The sequence below is a fragment of the Condylura cristata genome, unplaced genomic scaffold (assembly GCF_000260355.1).
Source record: "Condylura cristata isolate star-nosed mole 26May11 unplaced genomic scaffold, ConCri1.0 scaffold00041, whole genome shotgun sequence".
NCBI classification, from domain to species: Eukaryota; Metazoa; Chordata; class Mammalia; order Eulipotyphla; family Talpidae; genus Condylura; species Condylura cristata.
This window is the reverse complement of record NW_004567142.1, coordinates 2,860,214-2,879,516: the sequence shown is the minus strand read 5'-3', so window position 1 is coordinate 2,879,516 and position 19,303 is coordinate 2,860,214. Positions and strand designations below refer to the sequence as shown.

General features: G+C 55.7%; 1 protein-coding gene across 3 annotated transcripts in view; it reads left to right on the top strand.

Moving 5' to 3' along the window:
* EML2 (echinoderm microtubule associated protein like 2) overlaps window positions 1–17,108 on the top strand; it is a 21,960-nt gene extending 4,852 nt beyond the window's left edge. For 2 of the 3 annotated variants that reach the window (XM_012733745.1, XM_012733746.1), the window contains exons 5-22: window positions 435–463; window positions 680–812; window positions 3,495–3,644; window positions 4,130–4,199; window positions 4,295–4,405; window positions 5,760–5,855; window positions 6,819–6,953; window positions 7,659–7,758; window positions 9,542–9,696; window positions 9,837–9,962; window positions 11,395–11,526; window positions 13,031–13,098; window positions 13,352–13,440; window positions 13,670–13,767; window positions 14,289–14,376; window positions 14,795–14,890; window positions 16,282–16,412; window positions 16,699–17,108. In XM_012733745.1, the coding sequence (XP_012589199.1) occupies window positions 435–463; window positions 680–812; window positions 3,495–3,644; window positions 4,130–4,199; window positions 4,295–4,405; window positions 5,760–5,855; window positions 6,819–6,953; window positions 7,659–7,758; window positions 9,542–9,696; window positions 9,837–9,962; window positions 11,395–11,526; window positions 13,031–13,098; window positions 13,352–13,440; window positions 13,670–13,767; window positions 14,289–14,376; window positions 14,795–14,890; window positions 16,282–16,412; window positions 16,699–16,824 (1,933 nt within the window). In that variant the 3' untranslated portion in view covers window positions 16,825–17,108. The remainder of the gene's footprint in view (window positions 1–434; window positions 464–679; window positions 813–3,494; window positions 3,645–4,129; window positions 4,200–4,294; window positions 4,406–5,759; window positions 5,856–6,818; window positions 6,954–7,658; window positions 7,759–9,541; window positions 9,697–9,836; window positions 9,963–11,394; window positions 11,527–13,030; window positions 13,099–13,351; window positions 13,441–13,669; window positions 13,768–14,288; window positions 14,377–14,794; window positions 14,891–16,281; window positions 16,413–16,698) is intronic. The other variant, XM_004694204.2, reaches the window with a different exon arrangement.
* The last annotated feature ends 2,195 nt before the right edge of the window (window positions 17,109–19,303 follow it).

Below are 19,303 nucleotides of genomic sequence, written 5' to 3'. Positions count from 1 at the left end.
TCAGGGACCCAGCCCCCCGCCCCGAGCATCACCCCGTTCCGCTGGCTGAGGGAACATGGAGACACACCCCTTTCCTTAAACTTTCACCTCTTCTCTTGCTTGCTGTCTGGGGCTCTGTGGGGACAGCGGGTGGTGAACGTCGGGAGAGACTTAGGAGGGTGGGGTCCCTGGCGACTCCCCTCTTCCAGGATCGCGTTCCTGCAACTTCGTGCTGTGTGATCTTTGGCGATCACTGCCTCTCTGGGCCTGTGTCTTAGGCTCTGCAAGATCAACCGAGCAAAGCACACGGCCTGCAGAGAGGCAGCGCTCCGCTCTTACGCGGCCCGCAGTATTCGGCAGAGACCTCCAGGAGCGGTGGGGTGGGGAGTAGAGTCTTCCCTTTTCCGATCTGTTTGCTAACTAGAGCGCTTTCTTTTTTTGTCATATCCTGACAGCAAAACCAAAGAAGCTATCTTCAGCATGGGTAAGCGGGGAGGGGGGCCGTGGGGTGGGGCTTGGCTGGGGGACTTGCTGGGGTGAGAGGGCAGAAGTGGAGCCCAGGAGACCTGGCTGTTGGCTTTTGCTTCTCTGGCCTCAGTCTCCCCACCTATGAAAAAAAAAAAAATAAAGTGACTCCTAAAGGGGAGAGGAAATAGGGAGGAGGACTGATGTCAACGCCTGACCTCTGGGGGTGCCCCAGCAGAGGAGGGCTCCGTGAAAATGTTCCTGAGGGGCCGTCCTGTGCCCATGCTAATTCCGGATGAGCTGGCACCCACCTACAGCCTGGACACCCGCTCTGAGCTGCCTTCCTGCCGCCTCAAGCTAGACTGGGTGTATCCTTTTGCTTTAATCCCCCTTTACTTTGCCTGCATTCCTGGCCCCCAGTCCGGAAGTGCCAGTAGCTCTCCAGAGGGGAAGTCAGCAGGAGGAAAAGGCTTTGTACTGGAGATGGGACTGACTGGGCCTGAGTGGCCCGAGGGGTAAGGGGCACCCCTGAGTCTGCTGGGTGCAGAGGAAAGCAGCTTCACTGGGAGGAAGCAGTAGAGCAACAAATGTCTGCTCAGTGCCTTGCACATGTCAGAGTCCTTCCACATGTGGGCACTCTCAGGGGGGAGGTGGACGATAAGAAGTGATTAAATAAACAAGATTGTGCAGTGAGTCCTCAGTGCTAGGAATGCAGGAGCCTGAGCTCCTGGGAGGAGAGTAACAGAGCTTCTCTGGTGGGGGCCCTTTGAGTGGAGAACTGAACAGTTAGGAAGAGCCACTGTGGAAGAATGTAGAACTGAGTGTACTGGACGACTAGCAGGCTCAGGCCAGAGTGAGCGCTGTGTAGTTGAGAAACAGAAGTTGAACATGGTTAAGCACCCTCTCTTCGGCTAAAGCCCCAGCGCAGCCTAACTGACTCTGTGACCCTCGACGAGCTACCTCGCTCCTCTGAAAAGTGGGGTTTGTGATCTCAGATTCATTGAACCGGGAAAGACTGGAGCAAGGTGCTGAGCTCAAAATACTCACCCTGCAAACAGGGACTGATAGAATCTTTCCCGAGCACTTACTACGTGCTCGGCATGGTTCTGAGTTCCTTTGTGTATAAACACAGTGAAGGACATGATTCTTGCTTTTTTGTGTAACTAAGAAAGTATTTTTACAGCTAATGGCCTCCGAGAGACCTCTCAGGCCTGCAGCTTAGGAATTATCACCCCCACTTTCCAACTGAGGAAAGGGGGACCAAGAGAGAGGCTCAGGTCCAGCTCAGGGAGTCAGAGAAGATCCAAGGTCTGCACCCCAAACTCCGGATCCCAGCTTTTCCCAGAAAGCCTGCTGGGTCCCTGTCCTCCACTCTTGGCCTTGGTTTCTGCTCTGGCAGAGGCAGGGATATCAGTGCAATAATTTGGCCTTCTTAGGGGTCAGAGCCTCCTTGAGGCAACAAGGAACACTCAGGAATGCAGGAATGCCAAGCAGTGATGTCAGGCAGGCAGGATCAGAGGAAGCGCAGCCAGGAGAAGCGTCATGGGGCCCAGAGTACCCAGCTTTAGAATGCTGCCTACTGCCGGTGGCACCATATCCGGGCGTCAGGTCCACATTGTCTGTCCAGGCCAGTGTGTTCTGAACAAGGGCCAGGGGCCCAGGAGGCACTGTGACACTGTCCACCTGGCCCCTGGGTTCACAGAGCACTGTGGGAAGACTTCAGTGACAACCAGTGGCAAGGCTGGCCTGGGGGAACTTGCAGGGGTCAGGGAGGGCTTCCCAGAGGAAGAGTTAATAGAAGCAAGCTGGAGCCCAGCCTCAGCTACCCTAACAAGAACTCAGTCTCTCCAGGGCCACTTAACAGTTAACCAGATAATTAAGTGGGATGAGGGCTGCTTGGAGGAGGTGACTGGTAGTTGGAAGAGGTGGCAGGTGAAGTGAACTAGACAAAGGTGAGTGCCAAGGCCTGGGGTGGCGGTAATGGTGTTGGCATTTGGAAGAACTTCAAGAACAGCGTAGGGGAAGGCAGGGGTCCTGTTGAGACCAGAGAGGGGTCATGCAGGCCAGTGGGAGGAGTTTGGCCTTTCTTCCTGAGAGCTTCGGAGCCACAGAAAGTTCCCACTTCTTCATCTGGCTTGGGGGAGGGTTCATATTGAGCTCAGGTCTGCTTGTGTTCCAGGCACAAGGAATCCAGCAGGGAACAAAAGAGAAGAAGATTTGCCTGCCCTCCTGGAAGGGACACCCCAGTCCAGGGGAGAGGTCACAGTCCAGTAGCTAGCGAGCGGCTAGTGATGAGTGGGCTGGGCAGTGGAAGGACTCGTGGCCGGGAGGGTCACCCAGGGGAGTGTGTGCAGGGGAGGCCTGTCCCAGGAGCTGGATGGAGCAGAGAACTGCAGGGGTGTCGGCTGAACGACGGGAGGAGTATTTAGATAGAGGGGAGGGCCAGGTGCAAGGTGAGGACCCTGGGGTAATGGGACCTGAGCAGGTGTGAGGCAAGTGAGGCCTGAGCACCTGGATCAGGCCAGGACTCTTTCCTGGGCTGTGTGAGGACTTTGGCTTTTGCTCCCATGAAGATAGGAGCCCTGGGAGAGTTCTGAGCCCAATGATGAGCTGACTTCGGTGCTAATGGATTTTAACAGGATCCTTGTGGTAGGGGGAGGGGAGGAAAATGAACAGCAGATTAGAAATCCAAACTCAAGGTGCCCACTGGGACAAACTACGCGAAGCCACGCCCCAGAGGCCACGTCAGGTTTTGGGAGAGAATTTGTTCCCTCTCCGGCTCCCAGCTTTCGGCACTGGCAACCCTTGGGGTTTGTGTGGCTGTGAGCCACAGTGCTCCAGTGTCTGACTCTGACACGCCTTCTCCATCTGCGGCCTCCCGTCCAGAGGGGTCATGCACCCATACCATGGCCAGTATTTCGGTGGACAGACTCAGCCACCACAGCGGCCGGGGTGGGCAGGGGAGCCTGGCCCTGCTGACCCCCGAGCTTGGTGGCCCGTCCGCTGGTGCTGTGCTGCACAGGCTCCTTAACCGGCCCGGGCGTCTCCAGCTATGGCTACCGTGGCCGAGACTGCCGGGCCAACCTTTACCTGCTGCCCACGGGGGAGATCGTGTACTTCGTGGCCTCCGTGGCCGTGCTGTACAGCGTGGAGGAGCAGAGGCAGCGGCACTACCTGGGCCACAACGATGACATCAAATGGTGAGGCCTGGGAGGGCCCCCGAGAATGCTCGGGTCCCATTCTTAAGGGGTGATGCGCCGGGCTGGACTGTCGCTGGTCTGCAGACTGAATTCGGGGACAGTATGGGTTGATTATACTTTACATGGTGGACTCACTCCTTGGCTTGGTTTTTCACTGCTTTTGAGAACCTGAGCTGACGCACCCCAGCCCATCCATCCAGTTGGGGAGCTGGGTGCAGGCAGCTCCCCGAAACAGATGCTCTCTCCTGCCCTCCATGTGTGCTACAGGCCTGAGCCTTGTGGGCATTTGTGTTAGAGGCCCCAGGCCGGGTCTTGCTTCTGAACGGGGATGCCCCAAACACCTGTTGACTCACTCAAGTCAGATAGTGGGAGGGCTACCGCTACCCAGACTTCCTGACAGGGACCTGCTGCAGGTGTGGGCCCGGGTGGCCAGGGGAGCCCCCTCCTCTCACTGAGCCCTGCCGGTCTGTCTTCTCTCTCCCTAGCCTGGCTGTCCACCCAGACATGGTCACCATCGCCACCGGGCAGGTGGCAGGCACCACTAAGGAAGGAAAGGTAACAGTGGGGGAGGGGCAGGCCTGGATGGGCCGGGGGCCCCTGCTGTTTGGCCCTCACAATGACTGGCCTCTCTGTTTCCCCCTCCCCTGCAGCCGCTGCCACCCCACGTTCGCGTCTGGGACTCGGTTTCCCTCTCCACCTTACATGTGCTGGGCCTGGGGGTGTTTGACAGAGCCGTGTGCTGTGTGGGCTTTTCCAAATCTGTAAGTCCTCTGCGGGCCATCCCCTGCCCTTGCCCCCATCACTTAAATCTGCAAGCTGTTAAGAGCATCTTCTCTCCTGCCCTCCCTGGGATGGAGGCCACGCCTTCACAGTGACGTCACGCGGGAGGCCCCGCCCCCCCTGCTGAATTCCTCTTCTTGGGGGCTGGGATCTTGGTCTTGTGGCTTTACAGACCTGCTTTGTTAGCCCTTAGGAGGGGCAGCCTCAGATCCCCACTTGCCCCCAGACAGACTCCTCATTGTTCCCTTGTTTTGGGTCAGTTCGTGCTTGCTGGGTTATTTTTCCCACCGCCTTTCATTCTTTATCAAGGACTCTTAACCTCCTCCCCCTTTTTTTTTTTTTAGAAGATCAACTTATTTTCTTTTAATATTTATTTAGTATTTATACATACAGAACTGGGGTACAGACCAGAGGTGCAGGAGTAGTGAGAGGAGTCACCAGAGGCAGAGTGGGGAGCAGAACAGGCAGATCTTTGAAGCACACTGCTGAGGGGAGCAGGGGCCCGTCAGGAGAGGTCTGCCGCGCCCTGTGGTTCACTCCCTGGCTGGAGATTGAACTCGCACTGAAGTGACTGAGGCTGCTAGCTGGCTTCACAGTGCTGCACTTTAACCCTCTGAGCCACCAGGAAGGGCCCCGGGATCTTTACCCCTTAAGGATCGCTGAAGCCCAGTGGAGCCTGTGCTGCTGCTGGTGCCATCACAGACGGGTGTTGGCAGGTGCTGCGAGATAAGTCTAGAAAGCCAGAGTAAGCCTTTAGGAATTTGTAGAGCGAGTTGACATTCTCCCAACAGCCAAATGTATGATTGATACTCTTTTTTCTTTTTCTAATCCTGGTTTACATTTTTATCATGTTTTCCCCCAGTGTTTTTCTACAGCAGATTGTGGAATGAAAAAACATTGGGTGGTTGTTTTGTAGGTTTCCTGAGATCTTAAGGAGGCATCTCAGCACTTTTGAGGGGAAGGAGATAACTTCTGGCCAAATTACCTTGTGCTTCACTAAAGGGATAAAAAACACGTCAACCTTATCAGTTGCTTGATTTCATGTACATAAGTCATTCCATTTGAAAATGCAAATCAGGTGGTCTAGGCAAGAACTCCTGACCAGGCAGCAGCAGCAAAATTGCCACTGAGCGTCTTGGGGCCTAGCCATTTCCAAAGGCAGGTTACAGAGGCCCTTGGGTTCCTACACGAGGAATGTATTTCAATGTGTGTTATAGATGTGGCCTTTGAAGGTCTTAAGACAGACCTCAGCTGCAAATGTCCTCGCCCACGCGTGTGTGTGTGCGTGTGCGTGGCGGGGATGATCCTGACCCACCTCGCTCCTCTTCCTCCTAGAACGGGGGCAGCCTGCTCTGTGCAGTGGATGAATCCAACGAGCACATACTCTCTGTGTGGGACTGGGCCAAGGAGACCAAGATGGTGGACAGCAAGGTGGGGTGATGACTCTCCTCCCCTCTCCTTGGGGTGCCCTTTGGGACCCCCTGGCTCTCAGTGCTAAGAGTTAAACACCAGATAACCCATGTTAAGTCCTGGATTTGCAATTTGGAGACTGATTTTGGAAAAGAGGCTCGCCCTCTCGGAACCTCAGTTGGTTCATCTGCGGAATGGGGCTAATGGTGGCATCTTCCCAGTAGGCCGTGGTTTTGCTGTTGGGACAGGGGGTGGGTGAGCCAGGACCAGCAGAACAGTTGGTGCAAGGTGGCCACAAACTCTGTAGTCCTACGGTGTCTAAGACAGCCTGGGACTCGTGTCTCTGGGCAGCTGCCAGTCTTACAGACGAGCCACGTGAGCCTAGTGGAGCAGTCACTTTCCCGGTCACAGCCAGTCTGGGTTGGGGGCAGGAAGCCCAGGCTTTGAGGGAGCCCATGGCTTGGGGAAGAAGAGGTTGACAGGCTGGAGTCAGAGCTAGGTGAGCTGATTCTGGATTCTTGCGTGGCTGTGTGGCCTTAGGCAAATGGCTTTCCCTCTCTGAGCCTCGTTTCTTCCTCTCCAATGGGGGGGTACCAATGAGACTTATCTTTCAGGGTGTTGTGAGGTTAAATAAGCTTACGGATGTGAAGGACTGTGCTCAGTGCATGGTGTAGCTTTGGGGGTGGCCATGTGTCTGCTGTATACACACTAGTGAAGAAGCCATGACTGTCACTGACTGGCCCTGTCGCCTGTACTTAAGTTTGCCTGCATAGAAAAGGTAGCATGTACATAGTGTGAGAATGTACCTAGGTGTTTTCCATGTAAAGATACTAGATGTAAATAGTCAAGCGTACATGACGTGCAGTCACGGCTCCTAGATGTGTCGGGCAGCCCCACATGGTCTTACGGGCAGTCCTATGTGGGATGGGTTGTGGCCCTGGAGGTTTTGAGGTCCTCATTCAGAATCTCCTCCACTCCCCAAAGTGCTCCAATGAGGCTGTGCTGGTGGCCACCTTCCACCCCACAGACCCCACCATGATCATCACCTGTGGGAAATCCCATGTCTACTTCTGGAATCTGGATGGGGGCAGCTTGAGCAAGAGGCAGGGCCTCTTTGAGGTGAGTGCCAGGAGGGCAGGGGCAGATTGGCCACAAAGAGGCAGCAAGGCGCCAAGGCAGATAGGTTCCCCCAGAGAGTCTAAAAGGCTGGGTTGATAGACGCCAAGATGTTGCCTGTAGTTCTCTCATCTTGAGGGCATGATCCCCTTTAGCTCTCTGTGAAGTTGTGAATATTCAGTGATGAATGTAGCAGCTCCTTGCATATAGTAAGTGCTCCGTTAAACATCGGTATGGGTAGACAGCTCAGAGGCCTCTTGACTGAGACCGAAAACAGCAGGAAACAGGACCTGGGGGAAAAGATGCAGGAGCGCCCCGGATAGGCACCACTACCACCCCTGCCCCCACTTTCTTGAGGCCCTGAAGGCAGGCCCTGAGAATATCAAGCATAGACAGATACATTGGAGATACTGAGTAAATGTGGGCTGGGGAGGGGTTGGCAGACAGGGGCAGGGGTGAAGAGGAGAGTCCAAGGGCGTGACCACAGGGGAACCAGGGGCTGAGAGGGGGGTGGGAGTGTGTCCAGGAGTGGGGAGGGGCACAGTATGACCTCAGATTCTAAGCATTGGGACCCAGCATTGGGTTGGAGGTGGGGTGATCAACACAGGGCTTACCCAGCACATGGAGGGGCTCCCCAGATCATGGTTGATGAGCTCTTGGTGGATACCTGCTTCAGGACTCTAACACTTTCCCTTTCTCTGTCCACAGAAACACGAGAAACCGAAGTACGTGCTGTGTGTGACCTTCTTGGAGGGTGGCGATGTGGTCACCGGGGACTCTGGGGGGAATCTCTATGTCTGGGGCAAAGGTCAGTGTCACCCACCTTTTGGGGCCCCAACCCAGCCCTCCTAACCCACTCTGGTTCTGCTCCCTTCCTTTGACATTAAGCTAAAACCTCACTTGCCCAATGCCAACATGCTCTCAGAGCTCAGCTTCAGTATCCACAGCTCTGTGAAATGCTGTCCCCACTGTTGACCTCTGCCATTCCTGTGGGACGATCAAATCTGAACCACACGTGAACGGGTCAGCGTAGTAGTGAGGGGGCGGATGGTGGTGGTTGATGGGTGATAGAGGGACAGGCGGTTTTCCTTAGCAGGGGATAAATGACGAAGGGTCGTGGTAGTCATGAATGGAAGAATGAGTAGGTGCATATATTCTCTGCCTTAATGAGTGGGGTTCGGGAAGTAACAAGTCAATGGATAGTTGTCCCCAAAATGGATAAATAAGTAGATCTTTTCCCAGGCAGCAGACCGAGATGAACGCATAGGGAGAGACTGAGTTTACTCACGAGTCCCTGGTCCGCGTCATAGTGGAATCGGCTCATCGTAGCACAGGAGTGCTTGGCTGAGGCCGTGGAGGGGCGTAGATTTGGGAGCTGGACAGACTTGGGGCAGGTCTCCACAGGGCTGTGCGTCCTCTGGCTTTGGAAGAGCCCTGCACTGAGACTCTGCTGCGCCATCTGTGAAGTGGGTTTAATAGCCCTGGGTTGTCGTGAACCTGTTTGAGATGAGGCAGCTGAGAATACCCGGCAGCATCTTTCCCGCGGATGCAGCTCGCTGCAGGCAGAGTCTGGCTCTGATTCATTTCCAGAGCTCCAGTCCTGCCACGAGGTCCAGCGTGAGGAGCCTGGACGTGTTGACATGGTCTGAGTCCCGCCCACAGCCCTCAGTCTTGCGCCCCAGTTCAAATTGCTCTCCGACCCTGGTGTAAATCTGACTTTGTCCTTCCCCTTTTGAACTCCTCCATTACCCCCCAGCCCCCTTGGGACAAAGTCCAGCTTCCTCACTGAGGCCTCCGAGACCCTGTGCGGTCTGAGCCTGTCCTCACTCGCCTCTTAGTCACACCAGATTTCTGTCAGTTCCCTAAATACTTCCACATTCGCTCCTGCTCTTTGTGCAGTTGTTCCTGCTACTGGGGCACTTTTCTAACCCCTGCTGACCTAGCCCTGGCTTCCTTAACTTTCAGGTCCTTGCTCACCCAGCCCCTCCTCCAGGAAGCCCGCCCTGATCCACGAGGTTGGGACCCTCTATGGGACCCCAGCTTCCTGAGTTTCGCCATCTTGGGTTGTGACTGACAGGTAGTGGATCTGTGCCTGAAAGTAGGCTGTGAGCCTTGTAGGGGACACTCTGAGGTCGTCACCACTGTCCCCAGTATCACTCAGCGTAAAGCCAGCACAGAGTAGAAGCTAAACCGTTGTTGATCGGACAGGGGCTGGGTGGGTGGGTTGCTAATTGCGTGGATAGATGGGCGAGTCAGTAGGCAGATGGGAAAACAGGTGATGGGGAGCAGGATGGGTTGGCTTGTGGATGGGTAGTTGGATCCAGAGTGATGAGAGGTGGGTGATGACAGATGAATAGGTGGGTGGGTGGGGGCATGGAACGACCAGCGGTGGATGGGCGAATGGCAGGGTGGGTGGATGTTAGTTCAGGTGATTCAGTGGGTAGGTGCTCGCATACTTGAGTAGAAGAGCGGCAGGTGGCACACGGACAGAGGAAAGATGGGAGCAGGACATACGCTTGAGGAAATTGCAAGTGCTCTCCAGGTCGGTCCAGGGCTGCTTCCCCTCCTGACCCTGCCCCCGCCCTCCCCAGGTGGGAACCGCATCACACAGGCCGTGCCGGGCGCCCACGAGGGCGGCGTGTTTGGGCTCTGCGCCCTGCGGGACGGGACGCTGGTGTCCGGAGGGGGCCGCGATCGGCGCGTGGTCCTCTGGGGTTCCGACTACAGCAAGCTGCAGGAGGTGGAGGTGAGCGGGGGGGGGCTCCCTGCACCCCACTTGGGCTCCCACTGCTAGACCTCCCGCTCCCTGGCATGTCGCTCCTACGCCCACACCCACCCAGGGGTGCCCCACTTATGTGCCCGCCCTCTCCTGGCTGGCCCACCCAGGTCCCGGAAGACTTTGGCCCGGTGCGCACTGTGGCAGAGGGCCGGGGAGACACGCTGTACGTGGGCACCACGCGCAACTCCATCCTGCAGGGCTCCGTGCACCTGGGCTTCTCCCTGCTCGTCCAGGTGAGTGGCCCCGGCTCTGCTCTCTTCTCCGCGTCATCCTCCCAGCCATCTCTTGGCACACCCGTGTCTCCTTGTCTCCTGCCCCGCCCCTTTCCTCCCACCTGGCACACACCACCCACTTCACCTTCCTGCTTCCGCTCTATGTCCCACCCCTACCTCAGACCCCCACCCAGTAGTCCCTCCTGTCCAGCAGCCAGCCCCTCTGAGGCCGTGCCTCCCCGCCCTCCTGAGCGGAGTGGTGCCCGTCTGTGGGTGCCCTGGCAGGTGTTCCACAGGCTGCCCCTCCCCGGTTCCTAGCTCCAAAGATCTGTGCAGACTCCCTGGAGTCTGCCTCTTTTCTTGCAGTTCAAATGCCCTCTCCTCCCTCCTTGAGGACCAAAATTACCCTCTCACCCAGTGAACAAACCCGCCCACCCAGAGGTCATGTAGACGGGGGTAGGCGTGTGGACTCTGGAGCGTGGCCACCTGGGACCCAGTCACACCCTGCCACTCATTAGCTGTGTGACATGAGGCAAGTGAATACCCTCTCTGTGCCTCTGAAATAGGAGAGTAAGACAGCTGAGCTCATGGGGTTCAGTGAGGAGTCCGTGAGTTCAGATGCAGCAGGCAGAAAGTGCCTGGCACAGTCAGTGCCCGAATGCCTCCCTGTTCAGAGGCCCCCTTGCTCCGCATTCCCCCTGCCAGGCTCGCCCAAGTGCCAGCAGATACCCCTCCATTCTAGTTTCCACAGGGAGCAGGTGAAGGAAAACAAGGGTGCCAGGACCTGCTAGCTGTCCCAAGGAGGGACCCTGGAGACCTCGTGTTATCAGAGCTTGTTACTGAGTGTGTCGCCGGCATATTAATATACGTGATACACGTACTGGCCGTGTATTGCTGAGATTATATTAACTCGCAGCTGTCACGCTACTCTCACTTAGGCTGGGTTTCGGTTTTCGTTATGATTAACAATATATTACTAGCATGTATTAATAAAATATCACTAGCATGGACGGCCCATCTCGCGAGGCCGTCTCTGAATTGGCCACAGTATATCCCCTCCGTGATCTGAGTCAGCACAACCACCCGAGACACGCACTGATTAGCCCCGTCCCACAGAGGAGTTATCTGAGGCTCCAGAAGTCACCTGCCCAGGGACGGGTGCATCGTCAGCAGGAGAGAGCGGAAGCCTGACCGCCTGGCTGGTGCCCTTGTGGGTCCCCCCGACTCTCATGGGCAAGCTCCTGTGCACCCTGCTCTTGAGCCTTCCCCTGTGCAAACTGGGGACCAGAGCTGGTGGAGGGGCGTGCCGGCCAGACTCACCGCACGGGCACCACAGCTCCCCTCAGATGTGTCAGGGAAACTGTTCTCGTCCAGCACTAATTCCTAGGATCAGCTCGTGGGCCGGAGGGCCAGGATTCCTGGTCTCCATGCTGCCCTCTCCCCTTTCCACCAGGGGCATGTAGAAGAGCTGTGGGGCCTGGCCACGCACCCCAGCCAGGCCCAGTTTGTGACGTGCGGGCAGGACAAGCTGGTGCACTTGTGGAGTGCAGAGTCCCATCAGCCCCTGTGGAGCAGGATCATCGAGGTACGGGGCTGGGGGCTCCTGGGGCGGGGGGCTCCCTGGCTGTCTCGATGAGATGGGAGCCACAGCTGGGCTTTACATAAATAGGGTTGGTTTGTCTTACTCAGAAGGGCAGACGGTATAAAAGGGAGGGAAGTAAAGGAGGCGTGCGAGACACACGTTGGCAGGAAGGGCCTCCCCAGAAAGGACGGTTGCTGGACAGACCCTCATGGTCACACCTGGGCGGCTGGGGAGGACAGCGGCCTCTGCTGCTTTACAAAGGGAGAAGAGAAGCACCTGCACAGTCCCCTGCAGGCAGGAGGGCTGCCACATCCGGGCGTTTGGGGACAGAAAGCAAGTTACTGCTGGAACTAGGGACTCACTTGGAAGTAAAAGTTTACTTTTTTGCATAGAAGAACTGGGATGCAGGCCAGAGGTATGGGGAGGATTCACCAGAGAGAGAGTGGGGAGCAGAACGGGAGGAACTACTAAAATACTCTGCTGAGGGCAGCAGCGGGTGAGACAGAAGTCTGCTGTGCCAGGTGGGTCAGCTCCCCAGCCGGGGATTGAACTCAGGCGGTGATAGTGCTGAGATTTAACCACTAGGCCACCAGGGAGGCCTTCAAACTGAAATTTACTTTAAAATGGGAATACAGTTAACAATTCAGGTACTACCTGGTGGCAGGGGTTAAAGTCTGTGAAGCTATCACCAGCCACTGTGGCAGGAGTTCAGTCCCCGGCCAGGGAGCTGACCCATAGGACACCTCAGCTCTCTCCTGGCTCCGCTGTTTCCCTAAGCAGTGTATTCCAGTAGGTCACCGTTCTGCTCCCCATGTTGTCTCTGGTGAATCCTCTCACCCCCACACCTCTGGCCTACATCCAGTTCTTGTACGCATAAGTAAATACAGTAAGTCTTTAAAAAGAAATTCAGCTGCTCGGTTGCATTAGCCACATTCAAGGGCTCTGTAACCACACGTGGCCAACAGCTGTCATATTGGTAAGTGCAGAAACAACATCTCCGTCACCACAGGTTCTGTTGGACTGTCTTGTTCTAGAGCCACCCATTGCTGGTCACATTTGCTTTGTTCAAAACCAGATACCCTGTACCTTTGATTCCCACAGTGGCAAGGCTAGTGATCACACACTAGCATTTACAGCAACCCCATTGCTCCACCACCCAGCTGGGCTTCTGCTTCCCACCTTCCAGAGCCCACAGAAGTGCAACTAATTTCAAGTCATAGTCAAACCCTAGGCGCAAGAGATTCTGCCAGTGTGGGTTTCAATCCTCCCTGCCTGTGCACTGTGGGGAGGTGTGCCAGGAGGGCAGTTCAGCAAACCCCACATCACATTTGAGACTTTGCTCCAGGAGCCCTCCAGTCGGGGAGCAGTCAGTGGCCTGGGAGCTGTATGACTCCGGGCTGCTGTGCCCTGGTAATTGTCAAAGCCTGTGGCAGCTGAGGATCTGCTGCAGCCAGGCCCTGAGTTCTCCAGCCCTCAGCTCAGCCCCGCCTCTTCTCTCCTGCCTCAGGACCCCGCCCGCTCTGCTGGCTTCCACCCCAGTGGCACAGTCCTGGCTGTAGGCACAGTGACTGGCAGGTAAAGCTGAGGAGGGCACTTGGGGGCGGGCGTTCTCTCTGGGGGTTCTCCCCAGAAGGGGACCACACGTCTCTTACCTACTACCCCAAAGCCCAGAGAGCATTTACTAGCATGGCTTGTTATGGGGCCTTGATCGCCCTTGATCTCTGGAGTTAGCTTCCCAACTCTCTTTGGGGTCCCTCCCCCCAATTGCTGCCCTTTCCTACCAGATGAACTCACCCCTTCCCCCCTCCCCCATGCCTTCTCTGTAAAGATGGCTGCTGCTGGACACAGACACCCGCGACCTGGTGGCTATCCACACAGACGGCAATGAGCAGATCTCAGTGGTCAGCTTCTCCCCAGGTGAGGGGCGGGGCCCGGGACCCTGGAGAGGCAAGGCCCAGGAACCACAGCTCAGAGCTATTGATGGGGGCAGGGGTGGCACCTAGGCAGCCAGCCTGGGGGCGGGCCTAGGGCTGCAGCTGGGAGGCGCTGGGGACTGCTGAGGGGTCTGGGCTAGTGGGGGTTTGAATCTGAGAGAGGAGGGGACCGAGCCAGGGTGTCTCCTCATAGCCCCCTCCCCCTCCCCCAGACGGGGCGTACCTGGCCGTGGGCTCCCACGACAACTTGGTGTACGTGTACACGGTGGACCAGGGCGGCCGCAAGGTCAGCCGCCTGGGCAAGTGCTCGGTGAGTGGGCAGTAGCCCCCAGCCCGTGCCACCACCCTGTCCAGGGGGTGCAGAATTAACTAATTTTCTACCTCAAGGGAGCACAGCTTCAACACTCAACTGACTGCCCTGAGGGCCTCAAGGAACCTTAGCCCCGCCCACACACTTACCCCTACTGTGTTCTTAGCCCAACCCCTCGTGTAGCCCCGCCCCTCACGTTCTAAGCCCGCCCCTCGTGTAGCCCCGCCCCTCACGTTCTAAGCGCATCCTCTGTGTGGCCCAGCCCTGCAGTCAAAGCCCGCCCCTCTGTGTCCAGCGCTGCCCACTTGTTCCAAACTCCCTTGTGTCCAAGCCCTTTTTGTCTGGCCCCGCCCACCAAGTCTGGCCCCGCCCATGGTAGTCCAGCCTCTCCCCCAGGCTCCAGAGGCCTGTGGATCCTTCCTTGAGCCCCCTCGTGTTCTCACCCTGTATTTGGCATTCCACCCAGCCTGACCCCATCCCACCTCCTCCAGCTCTAACTGCACCCCTTCCCTCCCCGGCAGGGCCACTCCAGCTTCATCACCCACCTGGACTGGGCCCAGGACAGCAGCTGCTTTGTCACCAACTCCGGGGACTATGAGATTCTGTACTGTGAGTTCTCCAAGACCAAAGGACAGCTCTTTGCCCCCCTCCCCCCACACCATCCTCATGTGCGATTTGCATGGACTAGCTGAGTTCTGAGAAAGAAGGTGGGGGCTTCAGGCTGTTGGATCATTCAAGGCACTCTCCTCTGGCCCTGGTTTTCAGGGGCTGTTGCCATCAACTGGTCTCCTCGCTTCTCATTTCCTCCCTGGTGGACCCCACTTTTCACCAGGTCCTTTCCCTTCCGGGTTGGATGGATGGGGTACAGGTTGCTAAGCAGATTCCCTGTTCTGATATTGGGGCATCGCCACCTAGAATCCTGCCCCCTCAGATAGTACAGAGAGGTGTAGTACCGTAGCCCACTGTGAAATGGTGGATTCAGCCAGTCGTCTCCACTCTCTGAAGCCCTCCTCATTTTCCGTGCCAGGGGACCCTGCTACCTGTAAGCAGATCACCAGTGCCGATGCTGTGAGGAATGTGCAGTGGGCCACGGCTACTTGTGTTCTGGGGTTTGGAGTGTTTGGTAAGTTTTGGATTGGGGGTCTCACTGAGGCCAGGAGTTCCCAGAAACATCCCTGACTGGTAGTTTTCAGTGTCCTGTTGGTTCCCTCCAGGTCAGGAAACTCCTTTATACACAGGGGCAGTATTTGTGGGGTTTACAAAAAGGATTTATGGCCCTCCCTAGTGGCACAGCAGGTTAAAGCATAGCACTAAGAAGCTAAAGCCACTTCAGCATGAATTCGATCCCCGCTCACCTCGGAGGTGACTCACATGGCGCGGCAGACCTCTCCTGACCCGCCCGCTGCTCCCCTCAGCAGTGTACTTCGTCCATCTGCCTGTTCTGCTCCCCACTCTTGTCTCTGGTGAAGCCTCTCACTGCCCCTGCACCTCTGGCCTGTACCCTAGTTCTGTATGAATAAATAAATAAATCTAAAAAAAAAAAGGATTTATTTACTTATGTATACAAGAGCTGAGATATAGACCAGAGGTGTGGAGGGTGAGAGGATTCACCAGAGACAGAGTGGGGAGCAGAGCAGGCTAAGCTATTGAAACACACTGCTGAGGGGAGCAGTGGGCCAGACAGGAGGGGTCTGCTGCACCCTGTGGGTCACTCCCTGGCTCGGGATCAAATTCATGCTGCAGTGGCTGCCAATAGCTTCATAGTGGTGAGACTTAACCCCTTGCACCACCCGGAAGGCACAAGGAGCAGTATTTGTATGAAAGTGCCGGGTAGAGTAAGATGGCCTCTGAGGTCCTGTGGACAGTGAAATGGCTCATGCCATCTGGCCCAGAGATTCACACTGGCCACCCATCTACCAGGCATCAGTACAGTGAACTCACAGACTCCTCGAGCACCTCTCTGTCCAGCCCAGGATGGACAGTGCCTTTACACAGGGCAGCCCTTGCCATCATGGGACTCAGTCCATTGGAAGAGACAGACCTGTTGCCAGACAAATCAAGCTGAAACAGGAACCTTGTGGCCTCGGCCTGGAGAGAGTCAGGGAGGGCTTCCTGGAGGAAGGAACACTGAACTGGCTCTAGTTCTGCATTCCAGGGAGGTGAAGAAAGAAGGCAAGCTCTAGGGAATAGTAGAATGTGAAAAGTGCAGAGGTGACATAGGCCTTGGTATTTGAAGAATCCAAGCAGGCAGAGCTGCTAAGGTACTACAGACTTCAGGGGGAGCATTGTGAGGAGGAGCTGGAGCAGGGTGGACGGGTCCGGGCAGAGCTTAGGGGTCATGTGAGAAGAGCAGTGGGGGCCAGGGTCAGATACACAGTTGTAGAGGATCATTTCCCTTTCCTTCCCTGCTTCGACACGGTGAGAGGATGGCAGGGCAGGGCAGGGCGGCTGGGGCCTGCTCCTTGGGGGTCTCCTGTCCGCATCTCAGCACCACCGCATCCCTCTTGCCCACAGGCATCTGGTCTGAGGGAGCGGACGGCACGGACATCAACGCCGTGGCCCGCTCCCACGATGGGAAGCTGCTGGCTTCAGCTGATGATTTTGGCAAAGTCCACTTGTTTAGCTACCCCTGCTGCCAGCCCCGGGTGAGTCTCCTGCTGGGGTGGGCCTGGACGGACTCGGAGGGTGGACGGGCAGGGAGTGGGGGACTGAGGCAGCCCTCTCCCAAGAGCATATCTTGTCCTGAATGTTGATCGATTAGAGAGTCTGTAGCACTAACACTGTAGATGCTGCAATGCTGAGAGGCCTTTGCTTCTTTTATCTATAATAACCTAAGGGGTATTTGTGAGACACCTATGTGCCTGGGCACAGGACATTCAGCACAGAACAAGAGGGAGGCCCGCCTCTCACCTCCTTCTCTCCCCATCACAGGCCCTCAGTCACAAATACGGCGGACACAGCAGCCATGTGACAAATGTGGCCTTCTTGTGGGATGACAGCATGGCCCTGACCACGGGGGGCAAGGACACCAGCGTGCTGCAGTGGCGGGTGGTCTGAGGGGGTCCCGGAGACACGGGCGAGGGTGGAGTCGGGTGGCAGAGGTGGAATTCTATTTTCGGGAGATGTCTATTGCCGAGTAGAGTAATATATACCCAGAGTACGTCTATAGCAGAGAGTGATATGGGGGTGGGGGGTGGACGGACAGATGGACAGAAGTCTCTATTTATCGGGATGGGAGGAGGGATCACATTGTTTGGGGGGAAGCATTAGGGTGTTCGGTTTCGGGTGTTTTTTAAGTTTCTTCTTTTGTACCATCCAAAAATAAAGACACGTGCACTGAGGTGGAGTGTCAGGGTCTGTGTGTGCTGTGGCCAGAGAGTGAAGGTGTCCGTGAGCTTATGTATTTGGTGTGTGTGCACACAAGTGTGTTAGCGTTTGTGAGGAGGGACTGTTATTACCTCAGTTTTTGTTGAATACAAATAACAGAAACCAAACTTCCTCTAAGAGCAAAAGACAACTCTGTTTACCTACAAATCCAGCCAGGAAGGACTTGAGATGCCTCAGGTCAGTGATTTGAGGCACACCAGGACATGCCCCCCATGCCTTCTCTCACCTTCTGCGAGTCAGCATTGCTCTCAGCAGCCAGCATCTGCACACCACGATAACAGGACATCCAGCAACATGGAAGCTCATGTCAGCCAGCCTTGTCCCCTGATAAAAATATCCCAGGGAAGAGCTGTGATTGGCCCGTCTGCAGATCGATCAACTAAGCCTACTGCTTATCCTACTGTGATTGGCTCCCCTGGGATTATGTACCATTCCTGGACCAATGATTGTGCCCAGCGAGGCGGGATTGTGCAAAATTAAGGAAGGCAACTCCTGATTACAAGGCTTAAGGGAATGAAGTCACAATAGATGTCTGTCTGGGAGATGAGGACTGTGGGTTGCAGGATATGGAAACCCAATTCCATCCAGCAGGAACAAAAGGTCAGGTTCCAGAACTGAGTTGCCTACAAAGACCAACTGGATTTTCAAGGGGCTCAAATTTGGCCATCAGGTTTCTCCTTGGGGGAGGAGCTCAACTTACTGTACCCTTGAGCAAAATTTTTACTTTTTTTTTATGACATATTTTTAAAGATTTATTTATTTGTGCATACAGAATTGGGGTACAGGGCAGTGGCTGAGTGGTGGCGAGAGGCTTCACCAGAGATAGAGTGGGGAGCAGAACAGGCAGGTCAACGAAGTACACTGCTGAGGGAAGCAGCGGGCGGGCCAGGAGAGGTCTGCCACGCCATGTGGTCACCTCCAGGGCAGGCGGGAATCGAGCTCATGCGGAAGTGGCTTTAGCTTCTTAGTGCAGTGCTTTAACCCGCTGTGCCACCCGGGAGGGCCTTACTTTTTTTTTTTTTAAAGATGTACTTATTCTTGCCTAGAACTGGAGTGTATGTGAGAGAGAAGACTCACCAGAGAGAGTGGATAGTAGAGCAGGCAGATCTACTGAAATGCACCTCTAAGGGGAGCAGCGGGCAGGTCAGCAGACATCTGCTGTGCCATGTGGGTCACCTCCCTGGCCGGGAATCGAACTCATGTTGCAGTGGCTGCAGATAGCTTCACAGTGCTGCACTTTAACCCCTTGCGTCATCAGGGAGACCCTGTTTTCTTTTTTGTACTTCTAATTCAAGAGAAAGAATGGAGGAGCTTTAGAATCATCTACAAGGCTGGTTTATAATGAAAATACGGAGCCTTCAATCCACCACTCAGGGCTCCTAGTTCAGTCACTCCCCTACTGGTGCCTGCATTTCCAGAGTGCCCAGCCCCAGGCCTCAGGGGTACTGAGGACCATGCTTTGAGAACCACTGCCCTAATAGAAATATGGTAATCTCGCAAAACATGGGATTTTTCTGGACAGAAAAACAAGATTTTTATAGAACAGACCCCACTTGTGTGACCTTTCCTTGCCTCAGCTGCACCAACCATCTCTTGGGATGGGAAGCTCAGAGCTTGCAGCTTCCGAGTGACAACTTCTCAAGCGCATCTCTTCCCAAGGGAGGAAAAAGTGATCCAAGTGATCGCTGCAAAGCTCTCCGACCAGCGCGGGCCAGTGGAGGCCGGTCTGTGCGTCTCCAGGAATGCCTGGCTGTTCCTGTCCCGGCTGTCCTAACTCCACATGTCAGGGCCCTTCAGAAATGACAGCTCCCAGCACAACCTCTAGGAAAGGGAGGGCGTGTGTCATCACCGGCTCCCACATACTTGTCTGCAGCCAGTGCCAGTGTGAGCCAGCAGGTGCCCCCCCCCCCAGCCATTTCAGCACCAGCTCAGTTCAGCTCACTTCCAATGCCAGCAGATAAAGAAAGGACTTATGGCATCAGTACAGTGAACTCACAGACTCCTCGAGCACCTCTCTGTCCAGCCCAGGATGGACAGTGCCTTTACACAGGGCGGCCCTTGCCATCATGGGACTCAGTCCATTGGAAGAGACAGACCTGTTGCCAGACAAATCAAGCTGAAACAGGAACCTTGTGGCCTCGGCCTGGAG